Source organism: Amphiura filiformis, chromosome 19, assembly GCF_039555335.1.
Source record: "Amphiura filiformis chromosome 19, Afil_fr2py, whole genome shotgun sequence".
Classification (NCBI taxonomy): Eukaryota; Metazoa; Echinodermata; class Ophiuroidea; order Amphilepidida; family Amphiuridae; genus Amphiura; species Amphiura filiformis.
In genome coordinates, this window is record NC_092646.1 from 41,641,043 (window position 1) to 41,653,622 (window position 12,580).

Consider the following 12,580-nt stretch of genomic DNA (forward strand, 5'->3'; position numbering starts at 1 on the left):
TAACTTCTTGTCCACCATGCATATTATTTTCTAAACTTATGGTGTGTGGTACGATGGATAATGGGACCCTGTCCCCACACTGACCTCAAAGATCAAGGTTTTGATACTATTAGATAGCATCTGCTTGTCTCCTGCTCCTCCTAAGATTTTACACTCAAAATCCTTGTAGGCCTACTTTTGAAATAGTGTGAAAAAAGCTGTCAAAGATATGAGCATTTTCTTTAATGGTTTTCTCGACAATTTGTTCAAATGTAATGAGTTTTGAGCATAAAAATTAGGAGCTTGAGAAAATAGGGGCTTTAAAGTTTGAGATCTTTGGCAAGTTGGGGGGGGGGGTCTCATTATACATGTTATATGGTGCCATCTATTGATGCTAAATTTTTAATGTGTGCATAGGCCTATGTCACTTGTGTGAATAGACGTGGAAGTGTATCAGAACGGGGAAGGGCACTTTTTACAGGTGGAATGATCTGGAATCACAGACATCTGCTTGTGAATTGAAATGCTGAATTGAAATCAAAGCTGAATTTCATTTCAATTCCACTTCATTCTTCATCACTCAACATGATTTCAATTCATGCCCAAGCCCACTCATTTCGATTCCAATTCAATTCCAATGCATTGAATGAAAATCACCCAAAATTCATTTCAATTCAATTCGATTTCAATGCATTGAATTAACATTTAGAGCACTCATACGGGTATGCTCGCAACAGTTAATTATTTGGTGGCGTGCGCCCCTAATTTCAAATCGCTGCACAAAGAGCTCGTAACCCAATTAAAAAAATTAATTTGGTGCAACATCGTGTTTTACTTGATCATACTCAGCAGTCACAGCCCTTCTAATTGCACTTGCGTGAGTATATATTTTCAGAAGCCACATCCAAATCCAATTCAAAATCGAAAACCTCGACAAGTTATCATCACATAAAGTCATACACTGACTCAGTTGGTCATACACAAACAGGTAAGCTTAAGCCATTGACATTGTTAGGCATGTTCACAACATTTTCAAGTAGGATATTTCACATTGAAATTATTTTGTTTAAAAAGGTGATTATTTAACTTAAAAAATGAGGGGTCAACCATGTCTGTAGGTCAAAAATTAGCGAAGTTATGGGCAAATGTCTGTTTTTAAAAAACTGCACTTTTCTGCGTCCATCATTGACAATGCCTTACACTGACTTACTGTACAAAAAAGCATGTAATGCACCATTTTTTACCACGATGATCCATTTTACACAAAGGCGATTTTATTTTATGAAATCTAACTTTCACTGCATGCTGACTTCTGTATTTAGGATAAAGTACCAGCACTTTTTAGACTACGTCGTCAAGTTTCTGGTGTCCAAATATCAAATTTTTGTATTTCCCTATGGGGATTACACAGTTAAGCCATTGACTGTGGACACAACTTTTTGGATTGAATGTCGCCCTCTATAATAAGCAATGTGGACATGTCTAACATTGTAACATTTCCATGTAGCTTTATTAAATTACCACAGTGTGCTTTTACTGCCAGATGTGTCCCCTTTTTAATTGAACAAATTGGAATTTACTACCAGCACCGATGTCACTGTCAAACAATCCGTCTTGCTACAGTAAGTTTAAAGCAATCCTTCTTCGGCTTTGTGTGTGTGTGACTGTCTCGCACGCCATGGCCATTTACGTACTGTGTTTTGAACATCGCGTATACGTTTGACTAATATTTTCATCATAATAACAAGATTACAGTTCATGCACTGCTTCATTCAAAATCTTGGATTTTGACAAAACTGCGGTGAAAGTCTTGATTTTTGCAGGGTATGTTATTCTGATTACCGGTAATATTATTATACTATGTGTCTTTTTTAAGTGTGTGCATGTGTACGCCAGTGCTTTGAGTTGAGCATGTATGGTCATTTTCACGGTAAAGGGTGTAACTTTTGATTTTTAGGGTCAAAATTTCAAACCACTTAAATATGTTTCTGTTTACTGTAATCATGCATAGAAGCAACTTCAATTCCAGTAAAATAGTGTTTCAAGGCTTAAACCTTTTGATTTCTGATAAAAAATTTGACATTTCCATAACATTTTGGTTAAAATCTAAGAAAAATGTATTTTACATAAGCTCAGAAAATTATGACATGAAAGCTGGAATACATGTGAAATCCCATTCCAAAGTAAGTCAACAGATATAAGTTAAATTTTATACCATGTTTTGCTATGTTTGTAATTGCAATTTTGAAAATTTTTAACATCAAGGGTCATTTGCAATGGAAATTTCCCAACCTTAAACATATTTTTAAAGTTTTAATTGGGTTCCTAAAATAATTTAAATGTCTAACTTCATGTACAAATACTACTTGATGAAAGGAACCTCCCAGCCAAGTTTCACAGAAATTGGAGTTATTTTTTAGAATTGGCAATTCAAGGGATTTGTGTTTCGGAGGCTTCAGTTAACAACACAGGTGATCATAAAAGTAAAATATTTGGCTAACTACTACAAGTTGACATGAAAAAATAGGTAAAAAATATCACAATTACCAATTTTCATGCTTTGCTTCTAAGTATTGAATTTCAGTTGTGACAAAAATTAAATTATCACAGCAAGTCATTTTTTTTGTTTGAGGCTTCATGTTTACAATGGTTAAACATGGCAGAAGTAGTTTTTTGAAAACAACACTGTTGGGATCATCTAAGCTGTTATTTTCTTGTGTGTATTGAATCAATGATTCTATGCGGCAGATATTGCAGATTTATAACATGATAATTTTTTCACCCATTTGTTAAGTATGGTGTTATTTGCATGTGAAGCCTCCAAACGGGCTTTCTTGGATATCAGTATATTTTTCAAGCATTAACCATAATATCAATTTTTTTTTAAATTTATGACATTCTGCACATATCATGCAACAATTACAATGCAGATATCAATATGGAACATACCAATTTAGATATGCATAGATGATAATTAAGTTTACTGTTGTTTCGGAGGCTTCATTTGTTTCGGAGGCTTCAATTGTTAACGGAAAGTTTGTATTGGGTCCCATTTTCAAACGGTGATATATATCTCCATGATTTAAAAACAAGTGACTTGAGGATCTACTTTGCTACATTTTGATAAATAGATTGGATGAGCTCTTTTATTTATATTTGCCCAAGCTTGCTGAACAGTTTGTTTCGGAGGCTTCAAAAAGTTAACGGAAAATCGGCTCTTTGAAGTCAAGATTTTATAAAAATTTTAAAAGCTTGCAAATCAACTAATTTTTGTTACCCATTTCAAGTTAAGATATCAACTGTTATGAATCAAGAAGAAGTGAAGAAATAACCAAGAATTATGAACCAAAGCTATACCCACAAAGTTTGTTAACAATTGTTAACGGAAAATGAAGCCTCCGAAACGACAAATATCAAGTCCGGTTCTCAAAAATACAGGGCTGTTCACAATTAAATCTAATGTGGCAGTGTTTACTGAACATATGACCGTACTTTCAGGATAAGAAAAATTATCCATGAACTAACTGAAGAAAACACAGGGTTTTACAAAAATGTTACTGTTTTTTACAGTTTTTCAAAATGGCAATATTAGGTACATTTAAGCCTGCTAAAACTGAACGCAGTAACTCCCGAAGATGATTATGCTACCCAAGGTAGCTGCTAACTAGATGACTTATGTGGCCAAAAATCATGGAATTCTGTGGCTTTATTAGAAAACCAGTGCCGTACTGTTACGCTGACTTTCGTATTCGGCGAGGAGGACGATTTCGACCTCCTGGTTTGTTTACAAACAGAGAGGTAGACAAAAAACCGTTCCGCTTGTCCAAACACTCAAGTATCAGAAGGATGGTCCACAATAGCGTGATTCACGTAACCTGAATAGGGATTAAAAAGCTGTCACGTAGAACCATGTGCTTCTATTGTCCAATTTGCCATCAAGATTTCATATGGAAACAGTTCAGACCCAGTACACGATCATGTCAGAAATTAATATTTTGTTCTGGGTCTGATTATTCGGACTATTAGAAAACTACGGATCAAAATGTTAAAAATCCAAAGTTACACCCTTTACCGTGAAAATGACCGTATGTGAACAGGTGAACAGTAGCGATTTGTAGATGCCCCCAATTTGCTCGAGAAGTCTAGCTCACCGATAGCTTCACATTCTAGGCTAGAGACCTTTGCATTCAGAATCTGGTCGGATTCTTGAAGCAATGTAAGTTCAGAAGTAAACACAGCCGATCACAACGGGCAATCGCATCATAAATGTTGCTAAAATTGCACTTCAGCAAATTTCGGACTGTTTAACATTTATTCAGTAGATACAATTGACTCATCAAGATAACTTTCATTCATCTAAATTTTATTACTATAGAATAAATAACCCCGGTGCAAAAAAATTGCAACGGTGACTGACCGAAAAACGATTGTAATAGGCATTCTAGCTCTAACTATAGTGTGCAAATTCAAACCTACAGTTGTTGATGAGTAACCCCCAATGAAATGCGCTTTGACCATCACTGCCACATCAGGGTGGAAAATATTTAAAGAGGGGACGGGCTTGAGAAGTCGAGCCACAAATTACCTCACCTATGGCTTGAGGCTATATCTGGTTCCATGTCTGGTAAGCAGGTACGACTTGAGACGTCGTGAATTGAGACGTCGGGGGCCGGTCAAACACAGAGGACTAGCCTACATCCCGTATCCTACTATCACTCTCAAACAAGCAAATCTCTTCACGAATTCACTCGCCTTGCGATCCTACATCATCAGTTGAAACAAACATCTAAGTTTCCAAAAACAACTTTGTCATTCCTCAAAACTACAAGTAACTTCATTAATAAAAAATCGAAATCCTACTATTACCCGTTATTGAAAATTTTGTTCGATTTATGTGAACCAAAAGAACGCACGAGTCGAGTTCAGTTTACCAAAATGGTAGCTCCTGCCTCCTGGTCACCTCGGATATGACGTCAGTATCAAGCTGCTTATTAAACGGTGGATCGGATTGGTTGAAATCAACGCCACGTTTTTGACCGTACAGGGTCAGAGATATGCATATATTCATGTATGAAAACAGCGATGCGGATATAGTATCATCACCGGAACTGAGAATTGCGACATTTTCGATGTTTGTACCGGGGAATTTCAGACACGGAGACTCCGCGGAGATTTCGACAAATTCGTCCAAAGGTAACCAAAGGGTTGGGGATCGCATTTTTAACTATCACTAAATGTTTCGGAATTGAGGTCGGCTAAAAAGTAGACAATTTCAGGGACAGTAATTGGTGTAGATGTCACATTTTGAACAGTGAGCGATAAGTGACCAATTTGATGCTCAGCACAAGTGACTATCTTTACTCAGGGTAGCTTGAGGCTAGAGACCATTGCCAATGTAAATACTGACTTGAATCACTCGAGTATAGTCCCACCACGTTTTTGGGTGAACATTTATCAGAATTGGGGGTGGGACTATACTCGAATTTCAAAAAAAATTTTTTAAAGTTACCGGTATTTATTTTTCAGCTTTGGAGTGTCACTGGACCTAGAACTACATGCTAGGATCATTCATGGTTGATTTAAAAAAAAAAGAAATTGTAGGCCTATGTGTTCTGAATAAATTTGTACTCATGTCATACTCTATTATTGATTTCAAAATGCATACAAATTCAATTTTTATTTTTTTTTAATTTCTGAAATTTTTTGAAAATTTGGGGTGGGACTATACTCGCGTCAGTACATTATATATGTAATTTTAAAGACAATCCATATCCAAAGGGTTACCCCCCTTTTAAGCTTTTTTACATACTCACTAAGGTCTCTTTTCTTTCCTTTACGGGCCTATGGTACCCCGGTATCTTTTCTTTGCTTTTTACGGGCCCACTACCACTACGGTCTGTTTTCTTTGCCTTTCGGGGTCCATTATAAGGTCTGTTTTCTTTGAACTTTTATGGCCCATAAAAAGCAAACAAAAGTAGTGGGCCATAAAAAACAAAGAAAAGAGACATGCAAATAATAGCCTTTGAAGCACACACTCTAATTAATATTTCACTGGAATTTACTGTTTGCTTTTGCCAAAATAATCATCCTCGCTATAATGAAATTTTGAGAAATCGGGGGAGTGCAGCTTAATCGTGTGAACACAAAATGCAAATTTTCGTGTGCTTCTCGCACATTGTGCCCTTCAGTTTATTATTTGATCATTTACCTTAAAATTGGCAATTTTTCCACGCTTAGCATGGAGTTTGTTTTGATATTGGAGCAAAAATCGCTAATTCGAATTGCATATTTTCGCGCCAATTTGTCCAATTCAACAGTTCATACTTGGATCATTTTAGCTTCAAATTGGCTTAAAATTTGTGACATTTTTGCACTTCATGTGGAAGATATAAAAGAGGAATTAATTAGTAAAGAGCAAAATGCCACTTTCAAATAATTGCGAATTTGTGCGCTATGCGCGCATTTGTGTACTTCAATGTTCATATTTGATTATTGGCAGCTAAACATGCTACTTTCGCTCCGCTTCAACATATGTTCAAGGATTTTACACCAACCTCCCTCCCCATGTCACTAAGAAATTTACGCCCCTGCTACCCCCCTTCCACCCAACACACACTTCTGAAGTTCTGCACCGTCATCACTGATCAAAGGGGCCGTCCGTCCACATTGCCCCCGGGCCCGTAATGGCTTTCGGCAACACTGGCAATATACCCCGGGCAATATACATGTATTGCTTACATGTTTTAGATCTAGTCGAGAGAATATTACCTTCTGACTTTGAGAACTTAGGTTTCTGTCCATTTTGAGCTGAATTGCAATTAAGGGATCTAAAATGAGCGTTTATTGCGTTTCGATAGTATTTTTTGTGGCACATGAGCACCTCAGACCTATCGAATTGTATTCTGAATACGAAGCATGTCTTTCTGATATCAAATAATTTTCATTTTTTGAAAATCACAATATAATACAAATTTTATGACAAATTATAAAAATTTGATATTTTTTCGAATTTTTGATATATAACAGTCCTCGAAGTAAATTATACAAATCTAATGAGATATTCTTAAAGTGTATGTAGCAGGGAGGAAAAGCCGACGGTCAATAGAAATTTTGACCTTTCATATTGAAGATATGGATTTTTTTCCCAAAAGACCTAATTTTTTGGTGTTTTGGGAAAAAAAATCCATATCTTCAATACGAAAGGTCAAAATTTTCAATTGATCGTCGGCTTTTCAACCCACCTACATACACTTTAAGTATCAATCATCAGATTTATAAAGTTTACTTCAAGTACTGTTAAATATCAAAAATATCAATATTTAATGATTTGCCATAAAATGTGTATTCTACATGTATATAGGAGTACATAAAGTCATAATCCATAAATTATGACTTAATATCGAACCTTGCTCTGTTGACCTACAAACACAACAAATTTGACTGATTCCATTTAGGTGTAAGTTTGCACATGTGTAAACAATTACAAATATTCCCAAAAATCTGGTTTGAAAAAAAAATTAACCAATTTTGTTTTCGTATATTATGGCTTTAAGGTGGCCCTATCGGCTAATGCAAAAATTTAGATTTTCTTTCAATTTAAATATGCTACAAAGCTCTTGCCTTGTAGATTACAAAACTGAAAATTTTGTTTCAATCGGACATTCGCTTCTCTAGATATGGTCTGTCAAAATGGCACGAAACCAACAAATTGGCAACAACTTTCTTTTTATTTTCTATATTTTTGACAAGTCCAGTTAACAGGTAATTTTCTAATTATATATGCATGAATTATTCAAAGTAAAGTTGGTACTGAGGAATTGTACATGCGCAGAACACACAAGGTACTACAAAATTACGGTTGCGTTTGGCAAATTTCGATTTGCATAATTAATTAGGGCCACTAATTAGAAAAGGGCCCTAATTAATTATGCAAATGGAAATTTGCCAAACGCAACCGTAGATTTGTTGCATTTCATGTGTATTACCCATGTACCAAGTTTCAGTACCATACCCGGGACCATACCTCTTCTAATTGTATAGATCTAAAATCTTTACTTTGCATAATTCATGCATAATTTTTATATAATTAGAAAATTACCTGCCAACACTGCATGCCAAAAATAAAGAAAATAAAAAGAAAGTTATTGCCACTTTGTTGGTTTCGCGCCATTTTAGCAGGACGTATCTCGAGAACCGAATGTCAGATTAAAATAAAACTTTCGTAATCTTTTGTAATCAGGAGAACATGGACTTTCACATATTTAAATTAGAAAAACATCGATATCCGATAGTGCTACCTTAAGGATTTCCAGTATGCCAAATTCAGCTGAACATTCATATTGTACATACTAAATGTTTACTTTTTGTAGACTTGACCACGATTCATTTTTACTGATTAAAATAATTTCTTTCTCATTTCAAAGCCATGAAGACAAGACTCCAATTTCAGCATTTACGGCGCAGGACATATCAAGTTCAACTTGAGTCACATGCAAGCAGTTTTCAACCATACAGATGTATCTACTGCAGACGGTTTTACAGTAATTTCACATATTATATGAAACATGTGATAAGACATAGAGCAAGATTACAGAGGTACTGGTACAGAGTACAGACTATTCATGATAGGACTTGCACAGTGAAACCAAACCAACGTAAATATTGCAACGAGAGCTTCTGCTACCCAATTGCACTGAATACACATGAAAGGATGCACACCAAAGAGAAACCTTATCAATGTAAATATTGTGAAAAGAGTTTCTCACAGGCAGGTAACAAGACTTTACATGAAAGGGTTCACACCAAAGACGAACCATACCAATATAAAGAGAAACCATACCAATGTAAATATTGTGAAAAGACTTTCTCTGGTGGTGGTAACAAGAATAAACATGAAAGGATTCACACCAAAGAGAAACCATACCAATGTAAATATTGTGAAAAGACTTTCTCAGATGTTGGTAACAAGACTAGACATGAAAGGATTCACACCAAAGAGAAACCATACCAGTGTAATTATTGTGAACAGACTTTCTCAAACCCAAGTAGCAAGATTGTACATGAAAGGATTCACACCAAAGAGAAACCGTACCAATGTAATTATTGTGAACAGACTTTCTCAACGTCAGGTACCAAGACTAAACATGAAAGGACTCACACCAAAGAGAAACCATACCAATGTAAATATTGTGAAAAGACTTTCTCAACTTCAGGTTACAAGACTGTACACGAAAGATATCACACTAAAGAGAAACCATATCAATGTAAATACTGCGAAAAAACTTTCTCAGTTTCAGGTCACAAGACTCAACATGAAAGGTTTCACACCAAAGAGAAACCTTACCAATGTAAATATTGTGAACAGACTTTCTCAGCCTCAAGTAGCAAGACTGGACATGAAAGGATTCACACCAAAGAGAAACCGTACCAATGTAATTATTGTGAACAGACTTTCTCAAAGGCAAGTACCAAGACTGTACATGAAAGGATTCACACCCAAGAGAAACCATACCAATGTAAATACTGCGAAAAGACTTTCTCATCTTCAAGTGAAAAGACTAAACATGAAAGGATTCACACCAAAGAGAAACCATACCAATGTAAATACTGCGAAAAGACTTTCTCAGAGTCAAGTAGCAAGACTAGACATGAAAGGATTCACACCAAAGAGAAACTTTACCAATGTAAATATTGTGAAAAGACTTTCTCAGATGTTGGTAACAAGACTGCACATGAAAGGATTCACACCCAAGAGAAACCATACCAATGTAAATATTGTGAAAAGACTTTCTTAGAGTCAAGTAGCAAGACTAGACATGAAAGGATTCACACCAAAGAGAAATCTTACCAATGTAAATATTGTGAAAAGACTTTCTCAAATGTTGGTAACAAGACTAAACATGAAAGGATTCACACCAAAGAGAAACCATACCAATGTAAATATTGTGAAAAGACTTTCTCAGCTGTTGGTAACATGACTAGACATGAAAGGATTCACACCAAAGAGAAATCATACCAATGATGGATTCTATCTCCCCGTTGCATTTTGCAATATGCATCCTGCCATATTAAAATACATACCTCTGTTAGCTGTGTGGTAAGAGTGAGCTTTTGATATATTTTTTCACCTGATTTTTTTTATTGGAACTATAGAGGAATCCAATTTGATGTGGCCTTGATGGGGATACTAAACTGCACGTAGACAAAAGAATGATCAAAGTTTACAACAATACATTTCAACATCGATTTTTAAGCGGATTTAATCCGCCCAATTGGGCAGTAACAACACCAGTTTGGTGCAGAATTCATTTCTCAAATAGTTGAATATATCACAATTTTTACTTTGGATTTCAAAATCTTTACTTATAAAATGCAGTAAAATATATCCACAGCAAACAGCAAGGCCCCGCTAATTAGTGTTTTGCTTTTCGAGTTAGTGTACTGGAAACAAAACCTGGGTTTTACCTGACAACAAATCGTATTTTCTATAATGACAACACCAGAAACTATGCGGCCGGCTCTGTGTGATATCTCATATCATGTAAATGGTATACTTAGCCCGAGTCGCCCGGCCTATCGCGAACAAAATCGCCATGCGTAGCTTTTGAAAAATGAGAGGATTCGCCTTACTATCACGCCAATTTTTGACACGAAGATATAGGGATGATGACTATGTGCCCGGGGGGCTGAAGAAAATTCAATTTTGCCGCCCTTCCTCAACAGCCCGAAAAGGTTGACCCAATTTTTTTTTTTTTTCACACCTGGCCCATGGCCACGTTTGCTGTGTGTTATCTTCAGTAGATAGCACACCTGCCCCATGGCTACGTTTGCAGTGTATTATCTTCAGTAGATAGCACACCTATCTTCTGGTTATATTTCCTGTGATGTATCATCAGCAGATAGCACATAACTTCCCTACACATTTGCCACATGGTATCTCCAGTGGACAGTACATCTGCCGCATAGGTACATGTGTAGAGTGTTAGCTCCATGAGATAGCACACCTGCCCTATGACTACATTTACTTTGTTATCGTCAGTAGATAGCACCCCATGGCTATATAGAGAGCACACGCGTGCCCTATAGCTTCATTTGCATTTGAACATAAAGTATATTGTATGTCTAAGGTCATGTTCACGTATGAATTATTTACCCGGGACCCAAGTTAATCCGGGTTGTACCCGGGTCCCGGGTTCAAAAAATTCTGTTCACACTATAGCCACTCTCATGAAGAAAATTGACCCGGGTTGATTATTTTACCTAAGCCTACTGATGATGCAGGCGTATACATATTCTGTCATTGACTATTACCGGTATATATAACAGGCTCCCGGCCTAATTATGCTAATTTTTAAAATTTTATTTCCTAATTCCACCTTATGTAATTTATCTAGTTGCTTCTTGTAGCTGTTTTGGGTTTAAAACTCACTTGATTCGATAATACTAGTAATTTGTTTGCATGAAAATAACTTTCTTATCTCAGGAATAGATGTTTATTGATATTATTGCCAAAGAACTGAATCATTCTTTTCCCAGTGCAGACAGAAACAATAGAAATGGGGTGATAATGGTTGCGTTTACTTCTAGTAATGCGGGTCAAACAGTGAATTTCTGTTCACACTACAATTGACCGGTCATACCCGGTTTGACCCAGGTTTTAACCTACTCTTTCCTAGGTTGAAAAAAAATCCCGGGGGTACTCAAGTTTGGTTTTGGTAGGGACGTGCATGAGATTTTGGAAGTAGACCCATAAATATACCAATTTTTCAAGAAATTTGGACCCATTGATATACCAAAAGTCGAAATTTTCGGCCGAATTTAACCAAAATTGTCTTAGTTTTTACAAATTTTCCCAAAATTTTGGGAAAATTTTGAAAATTTTGGCTAGATTAAGGAAAAATTGGGCTGTTTTCCAAAAAATTGAGAAAATTTTGAAAAAGGACCCATTCATATACCAAAATAGGCTTTGAAAAGGGGGTCATTGATATACCAGAAGGCTGAAAATGCTACCCATGTTTGCGGCACGTCCCGTATGGTCATTTGTACTGAGTACCCCCGGGAAAAAAATTGACCCAGGTCGATTTATGAGGTTTTTTCCTGTTCACACTTATAACCAACCCGGGTCATATTTTAATTTTATTGTACTTATACTGTTTTAAAAGTAGTTTAATGTATTTTGTTTTGACCCCTGGACACCCCTGGAAAACAGTGCTTGTATTGATGGGGTTTCCCCAGACAAAATATTTATGATCAATTGCAAATCTATGAAAGATTAACATGGGTAACCTTCCACCTCGTTTTTGTCTCGCCTGAACATGTTCAGGGAGAGACTTGTGTGTGGGGGTGTGTGTGTGTTCGGAAAAAGCTTGTGAACGCGTTATCTTGAGAACCGTAAGTGCTATGATAATGAAACTTTATAGGGGGTAGCATGACCAAAGGGTCTCGACCTGATTAGATTTTGAGCGCAAAATATGGTAATTAAGTACCTAATTTGCATAATTTATGCGTAATAAGCAAAATACCTTGTGAACAGATTATCTGGAGATCCGTATGGGGTACAGTGACGTAACTTGGTGGGGAGTAGCGTGGCCAGATGTTCTCG

At 36.3% G+C, this 12,580-nt stretch overlaps 1 protein-coding gene across 2 annotated transcripts; it reads left to right on the forward strand.

The window, feature by feature from the left end:
- The first annotated feature begins 806 nt into the window (after positions 1–806).
- On the forward strand, positions 807–10,275 carry LOC140141324 (uncharacterized). 2 transcript variants are annotated; one of them, XM_072163160.1, is made up of 2 exons: positions 807–967; positions 8,403–10,275. In XM_072163160.1, the coding sequence occupies exon 2, from the start codon at positions 8,405–8,407 to the stop codon at positions 9,998–10,000; it is 1,596 nt and encodes a 531-aa protein (XP_072019261.1). In that variant the 5' UTR covers positions 807–967; positions 8,403–8,404; the 3' UTR covers positions 10,001–10,275. The 2 variants fall into 2 exon arrangements, with proteins under 2 accessions (XP_072019261.1, XP_072019262.1); XM_072163161.1 differs by having other exon boundaries at positions 808–856.
- Positions 10,276–12,580: the final 2,305 nt, after the last annotated feature.

What these genes read in the sequence shown, in the direction of transcription:
- LOC140141324 (XM_072163160.1), top strand. Translation starts at nt 8,405, where the DNA reads ATGAAGACAAGACTCCAATTTCAGCATTTACGGCGCAGGACATATCAA.